This window comes from Tinamus guttatus, unplaced genomic scaffold (genome assembly GCF_059628265.1).
Source record: "Tinamus guttatus ecotype Peru unplaced genomic scaffold, ASM5962826v1 Tinamus_guttatus_pri_ptg001455l, whole genome shotgun sequence".
NCBI lineage: Eukaryota > Metazoa > Chordata > Aves > Tinamiformes > Tinamidae > Tinamus > Tinamus guttatus.
The window spans coordinates 51,654-76,113 of NW_028289989.1; the positions used below are offsets into that span (position 1 = coordinate 51,654).

Genomic DNA, 24,460 nt, shown 5'->3' on the forward strand with positions numbered 1-24,460 from the left:
GGAGCCCCTGCTGCCACCCCGGGTTTTTGGTTAGCGAGGGCCCCGCCGGCCCCGGCCCTTTGCCGAGGGCTCCGCGGGAGGAAGCGGCTGCGGCGGGAACCGGCGGGAGCCGGGTTATCCCGGGGAGAGGGGGCTGCACCGCTCCGGAGCCGGGACCGCTCCCGGGAGCAGGCAGAGGCAGCGCAAAGAGACGCGAACGGAGGCGGCGGCACCGACGCCAGCACGGATCGGATCGGATCCGCCGGCACGAGGACGAGGAGGAGGAGGAGGAGGAGGAGGAGGAGGAGGAGGAGGAGGGCGGGGGATCCTGGCGAGCCCCCAGGACGTTCGCCACCTTCCCACGTTTCCGTGGCTCCGTCGGAGCCATCCCGACCCGCAGCCGGGAGAGGTTCAAGTCATGCGACAGCAGCTCCGGGGGTCCCGGCGTCGCTCCCGCTCGGAGCCCGGAGACGCGGTTAAAGCTCGGGAGCCCCCGGAGCCCCCGCAGGAGGCGGCTCGTGGCCCCGGGGGCGTCCGTGGGTTTTAGCACCTGATCTGAGGTTCTCCGCGCCCGGGAGCAGCGCGACGGAGCAGGACCAGTCTCAAAAATTCAAGCGAGACTTCGCGAGGGAGAGGGGAAAAAAGCGTTATAAAAAAGAGAAACTAAAAAGCTTAATAAATAACAGAGGGAGGTGAGAGAAGGGGGGGAGAAAGCACAAAAAAAGTCTGTTAATATTTAAATAACTTCATTTATAAAAAGGCAAATTGTTAAGAGCTCCCCCTCGGCGGGGTTGTTTTTTTTTTTTTTTTTTAGCTATTGATTTTTTTAAATATTTTTGTAGCCAAAGTCAGTGCAAAGGAGTATAAAAGAAAAAACCAAAAACCAAAAACCAACAGTTTCATGCCCTAGGGGTGGAGGGGCTGAGCTAGAGGCCGGGGAGGAGCAGAGGGCAGGTCGAGGGGGCCGGGGCGCGCGCGGTTTTAGCCGACTTTGTGCTCGCCCCGCACTATGTGCGAGGAGAACTCGTACCGGTCCTGGCTGTGGTAGCCACAGATGTTGCACTCGAAAGGGTCTCTGAAGCCGTGGCAGCCCATGTGGATGGTGAACATGACGTGGTCCAGGAAGAGGATGCGGCAGTGCTCGCACTTGAAGGCGCGCAGCTGCTCGCCGTCCTCGTTGAGCACCCGCAGGGCGTCTTTGGCGGCGCTGGGGGTGGCGCGGGCGGCCGCGGGCCCCTCGGGCCCCTTGGGCTCCTCTTTGGCGTAGGCCGGGCTGGGGCGGCTGCCGCTGCCGGCCGGCGGCTGCGAGCTCCGCTCCTCGTGGTTGCTCTCTGTGTCCGTGGAGTCCTGGCAGCCGTTGGCGGGCGACGCGGCGGCCTCGCGGCCCCGGTACAGCAGATGGGCTCCGTCGGCCGCGTCCTCGTGGCCCTCGGCCGCCTCGCGGCCGCCCGGCAGCTCCAGGCGCGCCGGCAGCGGCTGCATCTGCGTGTACACGGAGCTGATGACGGGGGTCACCTCGGAGATGCAGTTTGTGGGCGGCAGGCGCAGCGGCCGCAGGTGCTCGCCGCCCATGAGCGCCAGCGAGCCGCCGTACGCCGGCTCCAGCGGGTGATGCGCCGCCACCAGCTCCACGTCCTTCTCGAAGCCGGCGCTCACGTCGAAGGGCAGCTCCGAGAGCGAGAACCGCATCTGCTTCTCCCCTGCGGGCAGCGAGACGGCGTGAGGAGCCCGGCGCGGAGCCCCCGGCCGCAGAGCGCCCCGGGAAGCGCCCCGGGGAGCGCGGGCGCCCGGCGACGCCGCGGCCCTCCCTGCGCGCGGGGGCTGCCCCCGCGGCCCCGCTCCGGCCTCGCCGCTCCGCGCTCCGCCCGGGAGGCGACGGGGCGGCCCCTTACCCACAAACTTCTGCGGCGTCGAGCGCTTCCGTTTGGTGAGGCTGTTGGCCAGGCGGTCCATGAACGTCGGCCGCTCGGAGGGCGGGTGAAGCAGGGAGTCCGGCACCAGCTCCAGGTCTCGCATCTCGTCACCTGGCAGGACAAGGGAGGGCCGGTCACCGGCGTGGAGCTGCCACCAGGCTCCGGCTCTGTGGGAGCAGCCTCCCTGCGCCGGCGCTGCCGCTCCGGGGAAGCGGCTCCGGGCCTGCAAGCTCCTGCAGGGCAGGGCATTCCCATCCCCGCCGCCTGCTCGGCCACCCCCAAACCATGCGCTGTTCCGCAGGAATCCCGGGCTGCCGGCACACGGAGCAGTCGGGAAGCGGCACGGCCAAGGCCGCGCTCTGCCCTCGCGCGCTCCGCAGCCGTTCATCCCCGCGCGCTCCCGGCCGCGGACGCGCGGGACGTGCCGGGGCTGCAAGCGGAGCCGTTCCCCACCACGGCACCCACCTTGCTGGCCGGCCAGCGCCTGCGGGTCGGGGTTGAGGCTCTGCAGGTAGCTGTGGCAGCGCTCCTTGTGCTCCTCCAGCGTGCTCTGCTGCTTGTAGCTGCGCCCGCAGTAGTTGCACTTGTAGGGCTTGCCCACCGTGGGCGAGGACACTGCAAGACACGGAAACGAGAGCATGGCTGCGCTGCAACGGCGCTGCAGCCGCTTCCGGAGCGGAGAAACGGCCCCGAACTTGCAGTTCTCAGCTCCTAACTCGGCTCCTCTGGCAGAGCACGGCCCGCCGCAGGGGGCCCGTCGCGCTCAACGTTGCCTGGCCCGTGTTTTCTGTTCCTGTCAGATTCAACGGGTTGTTTTTGTCGCTTGTGGTTTAACCTTTAAGCTCTTCTCAAAAACACGTTTTCGGGGCAGAGGGGAATCGTCACTTCTCACCGCCCCGGCTCCAACACTCGGAGAGGAGCGAAATGTCCGGCCCCGGGGAAGGCTGCGGGTCCCGAGGGCAGAGCAGAGCGGCAGGAAGGGAAGGACGAGGACACGAGAGCCCCTGGACGCCCCGCGCTGCCGCCGCGTCCCCAGCGCACGGGGCCGAGGACGGAGCTGAGGAGCAAAGCACCGAATCTGCCCCACGCGCGACAGGCCGCCCCGTGCAGCCCAAACCGCCCCGTGCCCGGCCGCGCGGCGTGGCCGGGGTGACAGCGGCGTGTGGGACCGGCCGCAGTTTCCCCCGCGGCGCCTCCAGGTGGGAATCGGAGCCGGGAGGCGCTGCCCGGCGCGGGATCTGCTCGGCAGCGGCGTCACCACCGCTCCGTCCCGGCACAGAACGTGCTGGGAACGCATTCCTCAAAGCAGCGACCGCAGCGCGGGAGCCGCGGCTCCGGCTCCGCTAGGGCTCCGTAATCCCTATCCCAAGCCATGGGTATCCCGAACGGCTCCGCTTCGTCACCCCTCAACACAGACGCAAGCCCGAGCCCTGCGCTCCCTTGAGCTTTGCAAAACTCCATGAGGGGACCTGGCTCTTCCCCGGTGCCAGGAAGCTCCGCGGTGACATCCCGAAGTCCCCTTGGAAGGAACCTGCCCCGGACCCCAGCTCCGGACGGGAGGTGGCTCCGCTCTGCCCCTGGCCACGAGTCCTGGGGCTCCAGGCCCGGAGCGCAGAGCCAGCTGCACCAAGGTTTCCCCATTGCGCCAAGGTTTCCTCAGCAATTAGCTCTCAGAACGATGAATTCCTGCTCGATATCCTGCACGGACTCGCCCCGTTTCCGCAGCTCTCCAGGCAATGACGGCCGTGCCGGCGGCGCAGCCGGAGCTGCCCACGGAGCAGGGCCGGGAGCTAAGGGCTCTCCGGGGCTTCTTCTGCTCTTCCCGTCCCGCACTGCCCGGAAGGGGTCCGGGAACGGGCTCCATCCTCGAGGGGGAGCAGGAGGAGGGGCTGGCGGTGCCGACGGCTCCTGCCCGGAGGGGTCTCCGGCCTGGCCGCATCGCGGCGCTCCGTAGGGAGCCACCGCTGGAGCCGCCGTTCCCGTCTCCGCGCGGGGCGGGGAGCCGCGCGCTCCCGACAGAGTGAATGACACCGGGGTTTTTGCCTCTCACTGCGGGCTCATCCCTTTTTTTTTTTATTCTTCCTTCTCAGAGATAAGGGAGAAATCCCGGAATTGGCTTCCCTTGGCAGCCCTGGCTGCCAGCTGTGGCAGCGGGAGGCCGAGTGGCGCGGGGAGCTCACGGGGCGGCCGCCGGGCGCAGCCGTCGGCACCAGCCCCGCGCGCCCCGGAGCTGCAAACCGCCCCGCAAGGAACGGGACCCCGCGGAACGCCGGGCAGGCCGCCCCGGCGCGGGGCGCACCCACGGGCGGCACCTCCACAAAACCTGGCACGCGTTTATCTGGGAGAGGCACCAACGGCGAGCGGGGCCGCGCGCGGGACCCACCTGAGTGCGTGCGCAGGTGGCCGGTGAGCGCGTCGCGGCGGCGGCAGGCGTAGTTGCAGAACGGGCACTTGAAGGGCTTCTCGCCCGAGTGCAGCTTGATGTGGCGCAGCAGGTTGCCCTTCTGCGTGAAGGAGGCCCCGCACTGGTTGCAGTGGAAGGGCCGCTCTCCTGCAACACGAGCAGCGCGTCAGCGGCTGCCGCGCGCTCCGGAGCGGCCGCATCCGTGGATCCGGCTGCTCCAGGATCGATCACGGAATCATCGTGCTTGGAAAAGAACCGTAGCCCCTTTGACACCAGCCTGCTGAACCACGTCCCCAAGTGCCCCGGGGGACTCCGTTTGGGGTGATGAAACCCACCGTGGCTGGGAACAGATGCGGGACCATCCCGAACGCGGCACCCGCTCCGGAAACCCGCTTCCCGCTAAGAACTTTCCAGTGAGGGTGCCCGAGCCCTGGCACAGGCTGCCCAGAGGCTGTGGCGGCTCCTCTGGAGATCTCCAACCCGCCTGGATGATCCCTGAGCCCCTGCTCTGGGTGTCCCTGCTGGAGCAGGGGGTTGGACTGGGCGATCCCTAGAGGTCCCTGCCAACCTCGGCCGCTCTGGGATTCCGGGATTCCCCGCCGCCGCGTGCTCACCGGTGTGGCTGCGCTTGTGCACCATGAGCACGTTGGGGCCGATGCACACCATGCCGCAGATGTCGCACTTGAGCTTCCCGTTGGGCAGGCGGATGCCGCCGGGCGAGTGCGGCTCCGCGCCGGAGCCGTCGCAGTAGCCCAGCGGCTCCGAGAGCGAGTCGTCCACGATGACGCTGTCGTCCTTGTCGAGCAGGCGCTCGTCCTGCGGGAGCAGCCGGCTGCCCTCCTCATCGCTGTACATCTCCACCTTGATGGAGTTGGCTGCGGGGAAGCGCACAGGGTGAGGAGAGGCAACGCCGGGAAAAGAAACGGGAGCTCTGGGAAGTCTGGAGCACGTTTTGGAAAAGACCCCCCCAAGGAAACACCGGTGACGGGGTACGCGCCCTGCCTGCGCCCAGCGGGGCTCTGCACTTCTTGACTAGTTAAGAGCAGGCACCAAACACCCATCACGGGCTACAGGGCTGGTTTTACACCCCGGACACCAGTGCTGTGGATTCCGCCCTGTAAGGCGGCCTTCTGAGAAAGAGCATTTTATTCCCCAGATTCAATGAGAGGGGAAAGAAAAAGCACCCCGGCATGGAAAGGGCTTTAGCGGCAGCAGAAGCCGCCACGTTTGGACTCCCCGAGTCGCTGAAGCCTCGGGATCAACGGGCACCGAGCGCCTCACGCGAGTCCTTCTCGACGGAGTCGGGAATCGCAGCTCGCGGGGGCAGAGCTGGCTCTGCTGCAAGTTCTCGCTGACGTGAGAAGATGGGAAAAGGGAGCGGGAATGAGCGCTGGCGGAACGCGGGGTCCTGGCGCTCCCTGCGGAGCGCCCGGAGCGGGACAGGCCGGCGGAGCCGCTCCGTCGCGCCGGGGCCCGCGGTGCCGGCGCGCGCTCCCTCGCGCTCCTCCCGCGGCGCGGCGAGGCGAAGGGATGCGCCAGCCGTGACCTACATTCCTCGCTATTCTAATGATCCCAGGAATGCCGCGCATCACACGGGCCCTGGGACGAGGCGGCCGCGGAGCAGGAGGGAGCGCGTGAGCCCTCCTCCTCCTCCTCCTCCTCCCCGCATCCCGCCGGCCTCATCCGTGCGCCTCGTCCCACCTCGGAATGCCGGCCGGGCCCTCTGCTCCGGGGGAGCCGCCGCCGGGACGCCGCGGCCCCGGCCAACGCCGCTCGCTCGGAGAGCAAATCCGCAACCGGGAAGTTGCCTCCTGCTTTCCCTGGCTGTCAGCAGCCTGGATCCAGCGGGAATCCGCCCGGGAGGCTCTGCGCCCGGCCGGGAAGCAGCTCCGGAGCAGCCGCTACCTGCTCCGGCAGGAGCGGAGCCGAGTCCGGGTCACCCGCGCAGCCCGCGGAGCCTGTGGCCTTAAGCAAAATATTTACAGAATCCCTTCAAATCCCAGATTCTTATTTCTTCCATTTAAAGCAGGAGGCTCTTCCCAATCCCTTAAGAGGAGAACTGTGGGGGCCGGAGGAAACTGAACTTTACAGACACAAAGGAGACGCTGCCGCCCGCGGGCAGGAGATTCCGGAGCCCAGGCTGCCTGGTGGGGCCGGGCGTGAGAACGGAGCGGCCGCCGCAGCCGCGCGGCTCCCGGAGCTCCGAGTGCTGGGGCCGGGCCAGCTCCCGCCTCTGCCCCGGGAGCCGCGTCCGCCCCGCGGAGCCGCCGCGGAGCCGCCGGCGACGTCCCCGGCACCGCCGGACACGGGATCCGGCTGCCAGCGCCCGGGGGGTCCTCAGGGAGCCCCGAGCCAAGACTCGCCGGGACGTCCCGCGGAGCGCGCGGAGCAGCACGGGATGTCCCCTGGAGCGCGCGGAGTGGCACGGGATGGCCCCTGGAGCGCGCAGGGCGGCGTGGGACATTCCCTGCAGTGCGCAGGGCAGCGCGGGGCGTCCCCAGAAGCGCACGGGGCAATGCGGGACGTCGCCCGGAGCGCGCGGGGCAGCACGGGATGCGCCCCGGACTGCGCAGGACAGCATGGGGTGTCCGCAGGAGCAAGCGGGGCAGCACGGGATGTCCCCCAGAGCGCGCGGGGCAGCATGGGGCGTCCCGAGGAGCGAGCAGGACGTCCCCCAGAATGAGCGGGACGGCACGGGATGCCCTCCGGAGCGCATGGGATGTGCCCTGGAGTGAGCGGGAGCACACGGACAGCGCGGGACATCCCTCGGAGCATGCGGGCGTCCCCCATGCACTGGCTCCCGCTGCCCTCCGCCCTTCCGGGATTCCTGCAGCCACCACGGCATTCCCAGAGAGACTCCTGGCGACGGGAGCTACGGGGGCACCTCGGCTCCGGTGAGCGGAGCCGCTCGGCTTCCAGTATCCCCGGAGAAAACCAGGACTCCGGGTACTGCCGGGGCCACGGCGCTCCCCGGGGAGCATCCCGGGAGGCAGCGCGGCCGCCTCCGTGCACAAACACGGGGTGAAAGCTCCTCGCGCAGCGGCAGGAGCTGCCGGCCGCGGCGCCGTTTGCTGCTCTTTGAGTTGCTTTTTTTTCCCCCGTTCCCCTGGGGACTTGTTTTTTCCCGGGTGCAGAAGGGAGGCCAACTATTGTTGTGCAGCTCTCCCTGCGGAGCCGCCGCGGAGGCCGCGCGCTGCAGAGCGCGGGTTACATAACGCTCCCGCCGCTGCGGGGCACGCGGCTGCCCGGCGAACCGGCTGCGAAGTCAGCGCGGATCAGCGGCACGGCCGTCACCAGGTCCTGCCGGGAACGCGGGAGCGATCCCGACCGTCCTCCCTGTCGGGCCACGCGCTCAATCCCTCTCGCTTACGATCAAGTGAAAAGTCAAGTTACGTCTCGGAAGCGGCTTTTGCAAAAACCCAAGATTTCGCTTCTTTGATGAGCACTTTTGTAGGGCAAATATAGAATAAACAGCAAGCAGTAAAGGGGAAAGTGGGAACATAGCTAATAGAGAATATTCCCCGCTCTGAAAACGTAATTTGGGAGGTTTATTTTATCCTGATTCGGAAAAAGCAACCTTCAAATGCCAGGACCTACGTGGAGGTGTCCCGATGAACTCGCTGCTGGAAGCCCACAGGGATAAACTGCGGGGGAGTTTCTCCTCCAGGGAAAAGCCCAGCAACTACGTGCTGAAAGGCGGGAGAGAGGGAGGATGGGAGCAGTCCCAACCCTTCCGACGTCCGCGGAGTCGATCCGGGGGGACGGCAGAGCTGCCCTACCTCCCGTGGCAGCGCCGGGAAGACGGGGACGTAACGAGCGTCGCTGCCGCTCGCGTTCCGTTCCCGTGAAAAAAGGGATTCGTTCACTTAACCGGGAACAAAAATTAAAGCAGAGAGGGAGAGAGCTCAGGCGAGCGGCAGGGAAGGAGCTGGGACGTTCCACGCTCCGCATAAACTCATGGATCGGGGAACAAAATGGCCTGGGTATGGAAATGGCCTGATGTGGCTATGGGGGAGGTAGCGCCAGGGTTTCCCAGGGCAGTGGGGACCGGGAAAACGCAGCGTCACCCAAGTGCCCTGGGATGGAGCTTCCCGTGGCCGGTGTCGGCTTCTCCCGCCGGAATCGCGTTTGGGGCGGGCGCCGCCGGCCCTCCCAGCGCTCGCGCGGCAGCCGGACACGTCCCGCGCGGAGCAGGATGCTCCCGCGCAGCGCAACGCGCGCGGGCGCCGGGAAGCGCCTTCCCGACGGACACAACGGAGCAGCCGGGCAGGGATTCATCCCCTTGCGGTGGGAAGCGAGCAGCGGGATTGGGAGCGGTGGGTGAGCGCGCGTCCCGCCGGTACTCACCGCTGAGCGAGCGGCTCGGGGACGAGTGCTGGCTGTTGGGGGTGCTCACCGCGGCGCCCGCCAGCGCCGAGCCGAACTCCTTCTCCAGGGAGGAATCGCCGCTACCTGCGGGAGCGGGGGGAGCGGGTCAGGACGGGGCCCGGCCGGTGCCGGTACGCGGGGCCGCTGCCTCCGGCAAAGCGGCTGCGCGGAAGTTCGCGATGGGAAACGTGGTGCCCCCGGCACGGCTGCTAACGCTATTCCCAAGTACAGGGTAAATCCGGAGAAACGCTTCCCTCGGCCATCCCGGTGCGCAGGGCAATCGCTCCCGAGGCCCCTGCAGCGCCCTGGCCCTTCCCAAGGCGCCCGGCAGCGTTCCCAAGGGATCCTGCTCCCTGCCAGGGTCGCGCGGACGGACACGGTGGATCCTTCCCTTCCCGCCGGGCCGGGTCGGAGCCACGGGAGCCTTCTCCTCGGTGCTTCCGACAGCGCCGGGCGCACGGAGCGCGCGGCACCGGCCCGGAGCGCTCCCAGCATCCTGCCCCGTCCCTCGCGCGGCTCGGCCGTGTGGCGCTCCGGAGCCACCTCCTTAGAAACGGCCGAGCCCGGCCTCTCACCTTCCAGGAAGCACCGGTTCCTGGAAGCTGCAGGAGATTCCTGGAAGCCACAGGAGCCACCGGCATTTTCCAGGCAGGCAGCCGGGCTGCGGATCCGGCTCCGGAGCGCCGCGGGAAGGAGCAGCCCCGGGATCGGCAGCATCGGCCCTAACTCGAGCCCCGGCTCCCACGCGCCTCGATCCGGGGGCTCCGAGCCTCCCACACGGATGCAGATGGGGACATGGAAGTCGTGATTCCCAACCTTGGAAATGGGGCACAAACCCCTGGGTTCCCCGCTCCCTGTCGCCCTCAGACCCGGAGCACATCCAGGAGGGCTGGATCCAACCCCCTGCGCTTCCCGGTGGCTCCGGAGCTGCTCCGTAGCCAGAGGAGCCGCTTCCGCTTTCCCACGTGCTTCCCAGCATCCGGCCGCATCCAAGGGCCGAAGCGCTCAGTGATCCCCAGGGATCCCTCGCGCGGCCGCTCCGGAGCGCGGCTCCCGCCTCCGCGGGCCCATCCCGGAGCACGAGGCGCTCCCAGGGCGTTAGGGGGACGGGAGCAGCGGGAAGCGCCCGCTCCGAGTGCCCACGGAGGGGAGAACGGGAGAACCCCCGTGCGGAAGCTGCCCGGGACATCAAGGAGAAGCCACCGGGTCTGTCCTCGCTCCTCCAAAGCTCAACATCCCCGAGCTCTTCCCTCTCCCAAAGCTTTCCAGACTCCTGGAAATCTCGGCTCGCGTTTCCTTTGCTCTGCGAACAACAGGAACCCAACGGTGCCGCGGGGACGAGCTGCGCGCCCCGTTATCCACGGGGACGGGAACGCGTCACCCGCGGGGCTCGGGGACGAGGCGGCCGCCGGCGCCACCGGCGCGCTCGGGAGGGCTGAATCCCCCCGCCTGCGCCTTGTCCCACCCGGCGCCGGGCCAAAACCGCCTCGTTTCCCGCGCAGGATCTAACGGAGACCAAAGCAGCTCCCGGGCTTTCCGTCACCTCGCTGACGAACGCGGGGGTTTTACCACTGTCGGTGCGATTCCGGTTCACACAAACAGGGACTTTCGGGGCTCCGGCTGTTTATTTCCTCCCAGCCTTTCGGGTCAGCGGCCCAAAAGTTAACAAAATACCTGGAATTTGGCTGCGGCGGGTGGGAAGCGGGTGGTTTCCCATGGAGCTGGAGCCGGTGAACGGAGCTGTCCGGATGCAAAACTCCCCGCAAGCCTTGGCCACGGCTCTGCTCTTCTCCCCTTCCTTGTGCCCATCCCTTGACCATTCCCATGCCCTCCAAACCCTGGGAATGGCTCCTAAGCACAAGGCAGCGGATGCTTTCGACCCAGGACCCCACAGCATCCCGGGAATGCTGGAAATCCCACGCGCAGCTGGTGACGCCGCACCAGGAGCCACCAAAGCAGCACCCGAGCGCGAGGGCCTCGGCGCAAACTCTCCAGGATCGGCCTCGGTGGGATTTTTTTCCCTTGTTTCCATAATTATCCGTTGGCTACGGCCGGCATTAACACCCGGATGGCCAACGAGCTGCATGGGCTGCTCCGAGCGTCCGTCGCTGCTCCGAGCGCCACGGCAGCACCCGAACACAGGGCAGCTGAGACCCCGACGCGAAAGCGACTCCAAAACCCAACAAAATCCCGATCGGACTCACCGGATATGTAGGATCGTCCATTACAGTCCTCTATATCCATCCTTGGAGCACGTTGCTGCAAGAGAAAGCGGAGCTCAGGGATCTGGGGCTCTGCCGAGCGGCCGCGCACCCGGATCACAGGGAATCGGCCTTGGATTTCGCTGCTGGGCTCCCCACAGAGATAACCAACATTTTATACATTCGGATGGGTTTCCTTTGGCAATAAATGACAAATAAAAGGCAAGTAAATGTGATTTGCACACAGAGAAAGAAGAAACGATATTCACTTTTCTCGCCTTTTTTTCAATGGCCAGTTTGAACGGAAACGGGACTTTTTAAGGGGACTTTGGTACCTTTTGGGGCTGGAGGAAAGCAGTCGCTCTCGCCCAATGGTGCCCCTTTGGCAAGCAGATTTTTGGCAGGAATTGCTCCCTGGAGGGCCTGGAATCAGCAGGACAATGTTGCTCCAGGCCACGCGCCACTCGGGATGAATCCGGACACGGACAAGGCTGGGCTCATTAACCCCACTCCTCACTCCAGGTTAACGCAGACAAACCGCGCTCCGAAACCCCGGCGCGGGCACGGCAGCACGCGGGGACACGGAGGGACACGGAGGGACACGGAGGGACACGGAGGGACACGGCTCCCCGGCACCTGGGGCTGCATCGGGAAACCCTGGATTGGGAAAAAATGACCAAGCGCCAAGAGGCTGCCCTAAGGGTGACCCTGCCCGAGCTCCGCGGAGGGCGTTTTTGGAGGAACCGGGTAAATATTTAGTTTATGTCATTTTACGTCGGGCAGTTGCTTGGTCGGGGACCGGGTGTTTTGGGCTGTAATGTAAGGAAGGGCTTATAGCTATAGGGAACGGCGGTCCTGGAACGGCCTGTGCGGATGGGGATGGGGAAGCGCCACCCAACACGGCCCCGTCGCGCCGCACGGATCCGCAGCCGGGGCTCCTGGTCCCGGCTCCTGGTCCCGGCTCCGGGATAATCGTTGGCTCGGGGATGGGAAGGGGAGCGCGAGAAGCGGAGCGGCGCGGCCGGCGTCCCGCTCCCCAAGCGCAAGGAAAACGAGGAATTCCCCAGAAGGAGCCCAATTAAAACGAGGGAACGGGAAGAAACGGGACGAGCGGCTCCCGGCGCCGTCTGCGCGTGGCCGCTCCCCGGCGCCTCTTCCCGGTCCCCGCGGAGCCGGCGCCGCTTCCGCAGGGATCCCAGCCCCGTTCCCCTCCTCCTTCGTCCCGAAGCGGTCGCTCCAACCCCATTCCACGCGGAGCACAATCTGCTGGATTATTTTTAAACACCCCTCTCCCTATTTCCTCCCGCGCATCCGAGCTCCCGGCCGCCTCGCAGAAGACACCCCGGTTAGGGACACGTCCCAACCATTCCCGGCTTCCTGACAGGCTTCCCGCCGGGAAGCGGCCATCCCACGGGAACGCTGAGCCGCGGAGCCGGCGCGACCATCTCCGAGCTCCCGGCAGGACAGGAATTACTAAGCGCTGCAAAGGCCGCGGTGGCTCCCTCTCCCGAACCGGCGTTTCCGTTAGCCGCACTTGATTTTCCAACATGAGGGCTTTTTTTCCACCTTTTCCACCAGCTGGACAAAAAAAATATGAGTTTGTGTCCCTGGAAACGCCTCGAAATGGAGCCCGGGGTGGCACCAAAGGCCCCAAGTGAGGGCAACAGCAAAATTAAGGCATTGGGACACGTTTTATCCATTAAAAAAGCGTTCCTGATGCTTCTGTACTTTTAAATGTGTTAAGATGAAATGTCATTGCTAAAAAAATAACAAGGATTCAAAATAATAGCCATAACTCAAGGTAATCGCCCACGTGGAAGGGGGCAGCGGGAAGAGCCCCTTTTCCGAGCGCCGGCGCCAAGGGCTCCGTTTGCAGGGAGCAGCGCCCTGCGCTATAAATAAATAAAGAAGGGAATAAATATTTCCACGTTCCCGCTTTGGGGCCGGGAAGGAAAACTCGCTCCACGGCACCTGCAGCCCCTGCCCCGGAGGCCCCGCTAATCCCAATCACATCCACGCGGGAACCAGCGCGGGGCGGAATCGCCCATCCCAAGCGCGCCCGGGATTCCAAGTTTTCCGTGGAGCTCCCGCTCCGGCCTGGACACCGGGGAGCCCGGGCCCTGCTCCGGGGCAGCCCGGCTGGCGGCTCCCGCGGCCGCCCTTCCCGGGAGCCCTCCGGATCCGCGGGGATCACGGGCGGCGGGCGCATCCGCACGGGCCTTTCCGGGCTCCGCGGCCCCACGCGCCCCCGAGGGGACGACGGGCGTTTGGGGACCAACCTGCGGCGCTCCCGGAGCTCCGGGGCAGCCGGTGCCCCCGCGCGCAGCAGATCCCTCCCCGCGCAGCACGGCCGCCGCCGCCGCCGCCGCTCAGGTGCAGCCATTGTCTGGGGCCGTCACCGTCACCGTCACCGTCACCGCGGGCGCCGCTGCCGGGGCCCCGGGGGCAGCTCCGCACCGAGACCCCCTCCCGCCTCCCCCGGGACTGACACCCACGGGGTCCCTGTCCCGTGGGACCACGGGGCGCAGAGCGGCGCCGGCAACTCGGAGCCACCCGGAACCGGGAACCCCCGTGCGGAACCGGGTCCCTCCCGTGCAGAACTGGGAGCCCCCGTGCGGAACCGGGTCCCCCTCGTCCGGAACCGGGTCCCCCCCGTGCGGAACCAGGATCCCCCCCGTGCGGAGCCGGGACTCCTCCTCCGTCCGGAACCGGGATCTCCCCGCCCGGAACCGGGATCTCCCCGCCCGGAACCGGGTCCCCCAGCCGCGCTCACCTCCATCTACAACACGGACCCCACAGGACGGAGCCCCCCCCGCGGCGCCCGGCCCCCCTGTCCCCCCCCGCCGCCCCCCAAAGGGCCCCCCCGCTAGAGCCCCCCAATTGCCCCCCCCGCTGCCCCCTGTGCCCCGATCCCCCCCCCCCAATGACCCCCCCATCCCAACCGCCTCCCCCGCGGGCAGCCCCGCCCCCCAGGGCAGCGCCCCCTCCCCCGCCCGCTCTCACCGGCGCGTCCCGCGGGCCCCCCCGTGCCGCGGGGGGGGGCGGCGGCGGGGGGGGCTCAGGGCGGCGGCTGCACCGGCGGCCGCGTCCACCTGCGCGCCGAGCGGGCCCCCCCGGCCGCCCCGAGCCACTTCCGGCCCCACTGCCAGGCGACAGGCGAGCGCAGCCGAGCGCCGACGCCCTCGAGCCGCCGCGAGGGGGGCGCCGCCGCGGACGCCATGGTCCGGGGGGGCTCCCAGCCGAGCGCCGCGCGCATCGAGCGGGCGCGGGAAGGGCAGGAGAGCACCGAGAGCGTCGAGCCGGGGAGCGCCGAGGGCATCGATGCACCCCCCCCTCCCCCCGCACCGCCCGCGGCTGCAGCGGGGTGGGGGGGTAATCGATAGCCGATGGTCAGTGATCGATGGCCGATAATCGATAGCCGAAAGCGGCGGCGCCGGGAGCGGCGGCGCGGGCCGCACCGGGGCTGCCCCCCCGTCCCCCCGCGGCCGCCAGGGGGCACCGGGCGTTACCGGGCGGGTAACGGGGGGACCCACGGGAGAGAAGGGGCCCGCAGGGCGGGGGGAACCCCATGGGCAGAGGCCGTGGGGGTCACAGGGGCGAGGGAGCCGCGGGCTGGAACGGGACAGGGCGGCCCCTATGGAGGCTCCCGGGGGCTGCAGGGGGTCCCCAGGGCTCCGTGGGGGTCCCCTATGGCCGGGGGACCCGCGGGGCCCATAGGGTCGGTGCGTCCCCCCGTGTCTTGGTACGGGGGGGTCCCGTAGGGGCAGAGACCCCCGGAAGGTGCACGGGGCCATTGAGCCACATGGACGGGGGGGCCCCAAAGGGCAGTTATGGGGTCAGGGCAGCCACAGCGGGAGGAGGGACCCTGGGGGTCCCCTACGTGAGGCAGGATCTGGGGGGGCCATAGGGTCCTATGAGCTCCCCGAGGAGCAGGGACCGTCCCCGAGGGGGGCAGCGAGGGGGGACCCCCCCCAGGGCCAGGCGCCCCCGGGGTCGCTGCATCCCCGTCCCCTCCCCGTCCCCTCCCCGTCCCGTCCCCGTCCCCGTCCCCTCCCCGTCCCGTCCCCGTCCCCGCCAGCACGCGGCCGAGTCCATAAAGCTGCGCAATCTTTATGGAGCCACTTTCACACGTTGTAAAAGAGGGCGACCTTCGGCCACGCGGCACAACACGCGCGGCGCCGCGTACAGCCGCACGGCGCCGCGTACAGCCGCACGGCCCCGCGTACAGCCGCACGGCGCCGCGTACAGCCGCACCGCCGCACCGCCGCGCCGGGGCTCAGGGCTGCACGGAGACGCGCACGCGGTGCCAGGCGTTGCTGAGGACGCCGCGCAGGTTCCAGATGGGCGCCACGCTGTCGGGCTGCACGTTGTAGCTGCTGTCCACCGCCTTGCAGACGATCTCCAGCTCCTGCCCGCCGGCCACCGGCGCCTGCAGCTCCCACAGCGTCCAGGCCCAGGCCCGGCCCGGCGCCTGCCGCTCGCCCGCCAGCCGCGCCACGCGCCACGTGCGCCCGCCGTCCAGCGAGACGTCGACGCGCACCACGGCGCGCCCGCCGCCGCTCCACGCGTAGCCCTTCACGGTGAGCTCGCCCGGCGGCACCGCGGCGCCGGGCCGCGGCTGCGTGATGGCCGACTGCACGGGCAGCTCCTGGATGGCGGGCGCGCTGCCGTAGTCCACCGTGTCCCAGTCGACGCAGGGCGCGAAGCCCTTGTAGTCGTTCTGCTGCCAGTGGCTGGGGCTCTCGGCGGCGCTCACGGCCACGCGCCGCAGCCACTTGACGTTGCGGGCGCCCACGACGCCGGGCACCACGGCGCGCAGCGGGAAGCCGTGGTCGCGCGGCAGCTCCGCGCCGTTCATCTCGTAGGCCAGCAGCACGTCGCCCACGGCGCTCATGGCTTTGCTGTAGGGGATGGAGGCTCCGTAGGGCGCCCCGGTGACATCCGTGTCGAGCCCCTCGAAGCACACGTGCCACTCGCCGTCGTGCTCCTCGGCGAAGCCGGCGTGCAGCAGCACGTCGCGGAGGCGCGCGCCGCCCCAGCGCGCCGTGCTGATGGCGCCGATGTCCCAGTCGAGCCCCTTGACGGGGCGCACGCGGCTCATCTCGGCGCGCCGGTTGCCAGCGCACTGCAGCGTGGCCGTCACCTCGTGCTTGGGGAAGCGGCTGCGCAGCTCCTGCAGCGACAGCGACAGCGCCCGCCCGCCCGGGCCCTCCACACGCAGCCGGTAGGACTCGGCGTCCACCGCCGGCACGGGCAGGTGGTTGCGGGTGAAGAAGATCTCGTTGGGCGTCAGGAAGCGCTCGGCCAGCAGCTCCGGCGGCGGCTCCGCGTTGAACGGCCGCTGGCTGTTGACGCGCAGCCCCGGGTGCCGCGGCGGCTCCCTGGCGAAGGGATCCCGGGCGTCGGGGGCGGGCGCGGGCGCCTCGTCCGGGCGCAGCTCGCCCACCTTGTACTCGCGCAGCAGCTCCAGCACGTGCGGCTGCTGGTGGACGGCGTAGAGCGCCCAGAAGGGCTCCAGGGGCCCCCCGGCCGCCAGCAGGATCTTGTCGGGCCCCCCCGGGTGCAGCTCCACGAAGTCGGTGATGTCGAAGACGTCGGTGCCGTGGGTCACCCAGACGCGGTCGGCGGGCGCGCGGTGCCGTCCCACCTCCTCCCGCGTGTACAGCGGGTACGGGGGGGACGGCGCCGCCTGCGCCGCCTGCGCGGCCTGCGGGGGGGCCGCCCCGTCAGCGGTGCCCCCCCCCTTCCTGGGAGCCCCCAGGTCGCCCTCGCCTCCCACCCCCAAACCGGGCAGCCCCGGGCTCAGCAGGGACCCCCCGCTCCGAGGGGCCCCGGTGTCCGGTGCCCCCATCGCCCCCCTACCCCCAAACCCTCCCGTGCCCGCAGGGGACCCTGGTGTCCCGGTGCCAGGATTCTAGGAGGACCCAGGTGTCCCGGTGCCAAAACCCCGGGAGGACCCGGGTGTCCCGGCGCACCCATCACCCCTCCCTCTCCAACCCCCCTCCCCGAGGAGATTCCCGCCCCCCCGGAGGTCCCGTTCCCCCGTTCCCGGGTCCCCGCGTGTTCCGCTGCCCGCGCTCACCCGCCGCCGCCGCTCCCCGTAGGCCAGGACGGCACCGAGGCCCAGCAGCGCCGCCAGCACCGGCGCCGCCCGCCCGCGGCCCCCCGCGCCCGGGGCGCTGCCGGGGGCGCGCGAGGCGGCGGCGCGGGGGCAGCGGCGCGCGGGCGGCGGCGGCACCGGGAGCCTGCGGAGACAGCGGCGCTCAGAGGCGGCCCCGGGGCGAGGCGGGGGGGGGATCGCGGCCGGCCGGCCCCGGGAGCGGCGGCCACCCCGACGGGGCGGCCCCTACCTGCGCGCGGCCACGGTGCGGAGCAGCGGCAGCATCGCGGCGGCACCTGCGCGGGGCAGCGGCTCAGCGGGGCCCCCCGACGGCACCGGGGGGGCCACGGGCACCGGCGCCCTGCGTGGGGGCGCGGAGCCGGTCCCGCTACCCCGGCCCGCACCCCCACATCCCCACCCCGCTCCTCCCGTCCCGTCCCGGTGCCGCTCGCGGTCCCGGTCCGCCCCATCTCGCACCTGCGTAACGGTTGCTGCAGCGCGGCCTCCCCCGCGGCGCTGCCCCTTTAAGAGAGGGGCGAGGGGCGTGGCCAGCGCGGGGCGCGCCAGGGGACGAGCGCCGCCGGCACCGCCCCCTTCCCGCCGCGGGGGGCGCGATTTAAAGGGGCAGCGTCGCCAGAAACGGGGGCCGGGGCCTGCAGCGGGGAGGGGGCTCCGAGGACCGAGCCCGGTCCCTCCGCACGGAGGGGGGGGCAGGACAGCCCCGTCCTCCGCCCCGGGCGGTTTTGCCCCCCCGCGCCCCGGGAGCCGCCCGGGCACGGCTGATAAGCGTTATCGGGGCGGGCGGCCCCCCCGCTGTTTGCACAAGGAGCAGCGCGAGCGGCGCTGGCACCGGGCCCGGCGGGTGGCCGGGAAGCGGGGGAGGGCGGGGGGGCACCGGGAACCGGGGGAGGGCGGGGGGGCACCGGGACCCCCCCTTGGTGCTAGAGACCTGGGGACCCCCCCGGTACTGGGGACGCCCTGGGCTCTGCCCCCGTCGTCGCTTCCAGGCACCACATGGACACACGGAGGGTTTTTTCTTCCTTTTTTTTTGGCTTTTTTTTTTTTATATATACTTACATTAAATACATCGGTAAATCAGCAGTTGAGTTCTGTTACCATGATTGTTATTTAAATGCAATGGAGGAGCTTTTGCAAAGGAAAGGAAAAACGAAAGAAAAAAAAAGAGCAGAGCTTGAGCAGAGGGGAAAAACCAAAAGACTCCGGAAAGCTGCAGTGTCCCCATTTGGTCCAGGGGTTGTTGAGGCCCGAGGCGCCAGGCGGGAGCCCCCCTACCCCACGGCAGGGCTGGAGGCTCCGTGGAAAATCCCAGTGGGATCGGGGAGCCGCAGGATGCAGCAGGCGCCGGGCGGCGCTGCCCTCTGCAGAGCTGCTGCCCCACGTGCAGTAATTAGGTGCAATTAGCCCTGCGGGCGCAATTAGGGTTGCGGCCGCACATCCCTGCTCCGACAGGGCCCCGCTGCGGCTCCCGGCACCGAGCGCTCCGCAGAGCGGCCGCGCGGGGCCCTTTGAGCGGTGGCGCCGGTCACGTCCCGCGGAGCAGCCCTGGGCGCTGCTGCAGCCGCCCAGACGCTGCGGGGACCGGGGACCGCGGCCCCATGCGGCTCCGACACCAGGAGCGGGAGGAAAAGCAACAGAACAAGGTGCATCTTCCACGACTAAAGTGCAGACCCGGGCAGCTCCCGGGCGCCGGGAGGGAAGGGACCAACCCAAGAGCACGGGAAGAGCCCGGCGGGGCCGGCGGCGTCACCGGAGCCTCGCGGCGCTCGGGGTCGGAACCTTCTGGCTGCAGAAGTCGCCCCGTTTCCCCGCGAAAAGTCCCAGGCACTTCTGAGCCGCCGGCAAAACAAGGCCACCGAGGAAGCAATTAAGGACACTGCAGCTTTCTCCCCCCTGAGCAGCCCAACAGAAGGAACAGAAGAAAATAAAATCCAAAGATAAACCCATGGCAGAGCCCTCAAAAGAAACCCACGTTTCCTGGGAGTCTCTGGTTCCAACTTGTTCGGCATAAAGTGACCCTCTAAAGATGACGATGCCACCTCCTCGCGTCTCTCCCTGCCCCAGCTCTACGGAGGACAGAGGAGAGACGTTACAAGACCGCGGACACGGATTTACCAAAGCGGAGAGGTGGGACAGGGAGAGAGATCGAGGGAGGAATCGGAATCGGGTCGCTATTTGCACCTATAATACAAAGTGAAGAAGAGTTTGTTTTTGGAAGTTAAGTCCCCGGCCGATCTAGTTCCGCTGTCTCGGGATGGCGGTAACGGGTGTTGGTGGCGGTTCTGAAGCATTAAAAAGTGCAGTTAGACGGAGCTCTCGGGAGGGTTCTGGTTCCGACGGGGTCTCGGTGTGCCGTTATGGAGGAGGGGGTGCTGGACGGGGATGGAGGTGACGTCTGCGCTCTTCCTCGCGCCGCCCCTAGTTGCTACAGCACTGGCTCCTGCTCTGCGGGCTCTGCTCGTGCAGGTCGACGCCGCGGGGCCGCCCGGCCGCGCCGCTCGCGCTCTGCGGCTCGCTCTTTGGCAGCTTCTTGGCTGCGGGGGGAAGAGGGCGCTGGGAAGAGCCCGGAACGCGGGGCGGAACGCGGGGCGGGAACGCGCGGGGGGAACGCGCTGCCCCGGCTGCACCGGGAACCCGCGGGGAGCGGGGAATGTGCGGCGGGAGCGTGCGGGAAGCTGGGAATGTGCGGCGGGAGCGCGCGGGGGAAAGCGCTCCTCTGGCTGCAACGGGAATGCGCGGTGGGAACGCGCTCCCCTGGCTGCAACGGGAATGCGCATTGGGACCATGCATTGCGAATGTGCTCCCTGGCTGCAGCGGGAATGCACGTTGGGAACGCGCATTGGGAACGTGCATTGGGAACGCGCATTGGGAACGTGCTCCCTGGCTGCAGCGGGAATGCACGTTGGGAACGCGCACTGGGAACGCGCATTGGGAACGCGCATTGGGAACGCGCATTGGGAACGCGCTCCCCGGCTGCAGCGGTGCCGCGCGGCCTCACGGAGGCGGTGCCTCCTCGCAGCTCCTCCCGCCCTAACGGAGCCCCGTCCACGCGGAGCCGTGTCCACGTGGAGCCCCGTCCCCGCGGAGCCCCGTCCCCGCGGCGCCCCGCGCTCCTCCGCGGCCGGCGCCGCCCGCCTTACCGATGGCCAAGAAGAGGTCGTTGACGTTCATGGCCGTCTTGGCCGACGTCTCCATGAAGAGCAAGCTGTTGTCGTCCGCGTAGGCCTGCGCCTCCTGCAAGGCGGCGCCGTGAGCGCCGTGAGCCTCGGGGCGCGTCGCGGCGCGCCGGCTCCGCGCGGCCGCCCGCGCTCACCTCGTACTCCACCATGCGCTTGCTGGCCAGGTCGGCCTTGTTCCCCGCCAGCGCGATGACGATGCTGGGGCTCGCTTGCCGCTGCAGCTCCTTCACCCAGGTCTTGGCGCGCGCAAACGTCTCCTGCGGGGCCAGGCCGGGCTGACCGCGGGCACCCCGAGGCCGCGGCCGCCCGCGCCGCTCGCCCCGCCGGCCCTACCTGGTTGGTGATGTCGTAGACCACGATGGCGGCCTGCGCCCCCCGGTAGTACATGGGCGCCAGGCTGTGGTACCGCTCCTGGCCGGCCGTGTCCCAGATCTCAAACTTGACCGTCGTGTCGTCCAGGCAGACGGACTGCGTGAGGAAGGCGGCTGCGGGGGAGCGCGCGTCAGCGGGAGCGCGGGGAGACGGAGCGCGGGGATCCCGGGAGCGCGAGGAGCGCAGGGAGACGGAGCACGGGGAGACGGGAGCGAAGGGAGACGGAGCGCGGGGATCCCGGGAGCGCGGGGAGATGGAGCGCGGGGAGACGGAGCGCGAGGAGCGCGGGGAGACGGAGCGCGGGGAGACGGAGCGCGGGGATCCCGGGAGCGCGGGGAGACGGAGCGCGGGGATCCCGGGAGCGCAGGGATCCCGGGAGCGCGGGGAGACGGAGCGCGGGGACACCCAGGAGCGTGGGGAGACGGGAGCACAGGGGCGCAGGGACACCGGGAGCGCGGGGACCCGGGGATCCCAGGAGCGCGGGGACGCCCGGAGCGTGGAGATACCCGGGAGTGTGGGGAGCCGGGAGCGCAGGGACGCCCGGGAGTGCGAGGACGCGTGGGGACACCCGGGGACGCCCGGAGCGCGGGGACATGTGGGGACACCCGGGGACGCCCGGAGCGCGGGGACGCCGGCCACTCTCCCCGCGCCCAAAAGGAGAGAAGAGCAAAGAAAGAGCAGGAAGAGAGAGAAGAAAAGCGGGAAAGGAAAGCGGGAAGGAAAAGCGGACGGAAAGCGGGAGAGCAGAGGCCGCGGAGGGGCCGGGGGCGGGCGCCGCGCTCACCGCCGATCGTGCTCTCCTGGTACTCGTGGAACTGGCCCTTGACGAAGCGCAGCACCAGGCTGGACTTGCCCACGGCCGACTCGCCCAGCAGCACCAGCTTGAACTGGCAGATCTTGGAGGCCGGGGACTGCCCGTTGGGCCGGGCCGCGGCTCTGCCCGTCATGGCCGGCTGCGGCGACGCGCTCGGCTCTCTGCAACGGCAGCAGCGGCGTCGGCGGCCGCGTCCGCGCGGGGACGGCGGCGCCGGGGGGACGGCGGCGCCGGGGGGGACGGTGGCTCTGGGGTGGCGCCGGGCGGCTCCGGGGCTGCTGACTCACCCCACGCCGGACGCGGCCGTGGGAGCATCCCGGGGGAACCGGCGGATCCCGCCGGAGGAGCCGCCGCTGCCCCGCTCCGCTCGGCCCCTCCGCGGCCTCCCGGGCCCTCAGTGACACCCCCTGTCCCGGCGGCGGCTCCGGGGGCTCCGGCCCATCCGGGCGGCCCCGGGATGTCCCCAGGGCCAGGGGAGCCCCGGGGGGCGCCCGCGGTCCCGACTCCCTCCCGTTCCCGCCCTCGGCCCTCCCGTTCCTAGGATTGATCCGCGCGGCCGCAGCCGGATCCCGCAGAGCCCCGAACCAACAAGCGGGAAGTTGTTGCTGCCAGTTCCCCTTCCCGGCCGCGCAGGAAGCGCTCGCCGCCTTCCCGCGTCATTCCCGGCCTCGGCAGGAAAAGGTGGAAAGTTCCCCCGTGCCGCGGCCGCCAGCCCGGGGGCACCTGCGGCATCCCGAGCTGATCCCAACGGGATCAGCCTCTTCTCCCGGGAAAGCCGCTCGGCTCCGCGCTGCTGCTCTGGGATGCCGTTTCCAGCCCAAAAGGGCCTTTCCCTCCTGGAATTTGTTTTTGGCTCTCTCTGGCCAACCTGAGCCCCTGGGGGATGAGCCGGGAGCGCCGGCGCCTCCGGAGCGGCGTTCCGGGATGCTGGAAGGAGCCGCTGCTCCTGGGCCGGGAATCCCAAGGGACGGGACACGCTCCGCCCTGTCCCACGCGCAGCCGGAGCTCCCGCTCAACGGGGCTTTTCCGATGGACTCCAACACGGAGCCGCTTCCACCCGAATCCTCCGGGCCAAGAGGGGAGCCAGGAGGATCCGCAGCTCCCAGGACGTTCCCGGGACGTTCAGCACGGCCAGGCCGCACAAACCGCCTGTTCCCGGGACACCGGAACGTCCCCAGCGCCGCGGGACGCTCCGGGACACCGGCCGAGCGGCAGGAACGCCGGGAACACGGGAGCAGGGACACGAGTTAGCGCAGGGGGATCCCGGGATCAGCACCGGGATCAGCACCGGGATCGGGATGCGGCACGAGGGGGCTCCCGGATCGGGATGCGGCGCCTCCAGAGCCCCGAGCTGGGGTTGTCCATGGGGCTGGGACGTCCCCTCCGCGTGGGGACAATCCCGGCGGAAGGAGCCCGGGACACCCCCCCGCGCGGCCCTTGTCCATAGGGAAGCGCCGGGACAAGTCGTGGATGGCGCCAAGTCCACGGGAAGCACCTGGAGCCTGCGGGAGCCCGGGATGCTCCATGTGGACCCGCGCGGCCTTCCCAAAGCGGCAGCCCCTGCACGGGCCGGGATCGGGACGGAGCCGGATGGCGCTCAAGGAAACACCTGCCAGGCTTCCCGGCGGGAACGCGCCGGTTTCCCGGGACGCGGAGCCGAAATTGCGCCCGCCGCGTTGGGGCACACGGAGCTGCGGGGAAGCGGCGGATCCGGGAGGGCCGCGAGCTCCGAACGGGAGCGCTGGGCGGCTCCGGGGGAGCGCACGGAGCTGGGGGGATTCCCGGGATGGGACCACGGCCCGGCGATCCCAGGGGCCTCTTGGGATTCGCGTCCTCCACAGGGACGGGGGGACCCGGGCGGCAGCTCCGGGGCCGCGGGGGGGAAATGAGGGAGAAACGCCCGGAACAAGGGAAAACGGGAGGGAAAGCGACGGCGCTTCCCAAACTATGGAAAAACGGGAAGGTGAGCGACGGCGCTTCCCAGAATAGGGGAGAACAGGAGGGAAAGCGGCGGCGCTCCCCAAAATGAGGGAAAACGGGAGGGAAGCGGCGGCGCTCCCCAAAATGAGGGAAAACGGGAGGGAAGCGGCGGCGCCCCCCAAAATGAGGGAAAACGGGGGGAAAGCGGCGGCGCCCCCCAAAATGAGGGAAAACGGGAGGGAAGCGGCGGCGCTCCCGGGGCGGGGGGGGCGGGGGGCTCCTCTGCCCCCCCCCCGGGTCTCCCTCCCCCCTCGGCCCCAGATGCCCCCCCCCTTTTGCGCCCCCTCCCTCGACCCTCCCCCCCCGCCCAGCACCCCCCCCAACACCCCCCGCCCCCTCCCTGCCCCCCAAATACCCCCTTTTCACCCCAAAACGCCCGTGAAGACCCGCCCCCCCCCAGACCCCCCCCCCAGACCCCCCCACCCCACAGCCCCCCCCCAAACACCCCCCACCCCTCCCGGCCCCGCCCCCCAGCTCCTCCCCCCCCCCACCTCAACGACCCCCCCGGACCCCCCCCGCTCCCGCTCCCGGTCCCGCCCTTCCCCGCCCCCCACACCCCCCCCGACCCCCGGTCCCCTCCCGGTTCCCCCCCCCTCCCCCGTTACCTGCGGCGGCTCCGGCCTCCCCGTCGCGGCCCCAGCGCCGAGCGCACAAACAGCGGCTCAACCAAACCCTCCTCGCGCGGGCGGGGCTACGGCGCGGCGCAGCCAATGCGCGGCGGGCGGCGGCGCGGAAGTCCCGCCTCTTCCCGTGCTGCGGGCCAACCGGCGTGGCACGGCGCCCGCCGGGGATCCGCCCCCGAGAGGGAGAGCCTATCGGCGGCTGCGGGCGGGCGGACGGGCAGCGCCGTGCGGCCAATACGGGTGAGGAACGGATGGGGGCCAGCAGCCAATGACCAGGGGGCGCGTCACGAAAGAGGCGGGGATTGATATTACTGACGGAGCTGACGGCCAATGGGAAGCGCCGCCTCCCCGGGGGCGCCATCAACAACAAATAAGGTGACCTAAGAGGGCGGGTTCCGGCGCCACAGAGGCCAATCAGGGCGCGGGACGCTGCCCCGCCGCCCAATGAAAGCGCCGCCGGGTCCCAGTGCAGCCAACCCGAGCGCGGACCCGCCCGCGGCCTCCCTGCC

The 24,460-nt window shown here is 69.7% G+C and overlaps 3 protein-coding genes across 4 annotated transcripts; all 3 read right to left on the minus strand.

The window, feature by feature from the left end:
* Positions 1-945: 945 nt before the first annotated feature.
* On the minus strand, positions 946-10,940 carry IKZF4 (IKAROS family zinc finger 4). 2 transcript variants are annotated; one of them, XM_088539175.1, is made up of 7 exons: positions 10,869-10,940; positions 8,644-8,748; positions 4,911-5,171; positions 4,276-4,443; positions 2,358-2,507; positions 1,872-2,003; positions 946-1,679 (listed from the first exon to the last, which is right to left on the minus strand). In XM_088539175.1, the coding sequence occupies exons 1-7, from the start codon at positions 10,906-10,908 to the stop codon at positions 961-963; spliced, it is 1,575 nt and encodes a 524-aa protein (XP_088395301.1). In that variant the 5' UTR covers positions 10,909-10,940; the 3' UTR covers positions 946-960. The 2 variants fall into 2 exon arrangements, with proteins under 2 accessions (XP_088395301.1, XP_088395302.1); XM_088539176.1 differs by having other exon boundaries at positions 8,693-8,748; positions 10,869-10,914.
* A 4,180-nt stretch (positions 10,941-15,120) lies between these two features.
* SUOX (sulfite oxidase) lies at positions 15,121-18,053 on the minus strand. The gene is made up of 5 exons (XM_088539173.1): positions 18,043-18,053; positions 17,443-17,487; positions 17,216-17,326; positions 17,104-17,110; positions 15,121-16,572 (listed from the first exon to the last, which is right to left on the minus strand). Exons 1-5 carry the CDS (start codon positions 18,051-18,053, stop codon positions 15,142-15,144), a joined length of 1,605 nt encoding a protein of 534 aa, XP_088395299.1. The 3' UTR covers positions 15,121-15,141.
* A 1,248-nt stretch (positions 18,054-19,301) lies between these two features.
* Positions 19,302-21,481, minus strand: RAB5B (RAB5B, member RAS oncogene family). The gene is made up of 5 exons (XM_088539171.1): positions 21,319-21,481; positions 20,496-20,647; positions 20,297-20,419; positions 20,124-20,217; positions 19,302-19,517 (listed from the first exon to the last, which is right to left on the minus strand). The coding sequence occupies exons 1-5, from the start codon at positions 21,479-21,481 to the stop codon at positions 19,402-19,404; spliced, it is 648 nt and encodes a 215-aa protein (XP_088395297.1). The 3' UTR covers positions 19,302-19,401.
* Between the last annotated feature and the right edge of the window lie 2,979 nt (positions 21,482-24,460).

What these genes read in the sequence shown, in the direction of transcription:
- SUOX (XM_088539173.1), bottom strand. An exon ending in CTGCAGCAACCGTTACGCAG is followed by an intron (nt 17,327 to 17,442) that starts GTGCGAGATGGG and finishes GCCCCCACGCAG; the next exon opens with GGCGCCGGTGCCCGTGGCCC.
- IKZF4 (XM_088539175.1), bottom strand. Translation starts at nt 10,908, where the DNA reads ATGGATATAGAGGACTGTAATGGACGATCCTACATATCCG. An exon ending in CCACCTGCGCACGCACTCAG is followed by an intron (nt 2,508 to 4,275) that starts GTGGGTCCCGCG and finishes CGTGTCTTGCAG; the next exon opens with TGTCCTCGCCCACGGTGGGC. An exon ending in GACGCCGCAGAAGTTTGTGG is followed by an intron (nt 1,680 to 1,871) that starts GTAAGGGGCCGC and finishes CGCTGCCCGCAG; the next exon opens with GGGAGAAGCAGATGCGGTTC.
- RAB5B (XM_088539171.1), bottom strand. Translation starts at nt 21,481, where the DNA reads ATGACGGGCAGAGCCGCGGCCCGGCCCAACGGGCAGTCCCCGGCCTCC. An exon ending in CCAGGAGAGCACGATCGGCG is followed by an intron (nt 20,648 to 21,318) that starts GTGAGCGCGGCG and finishes GCTCCCCCGCAG; the next exon opens with CCGCCTTCCTCACGCAGTCC. An exon ending in AGCGCATGGTGGAGTACGAG is followed by an intron (nt 20,218 to 20,296) that starts GTGAGCGCGGGC and finishes GCCGCCTTGCAG; the next exon opens with GAGGCGCAGGCCTACGCGGA.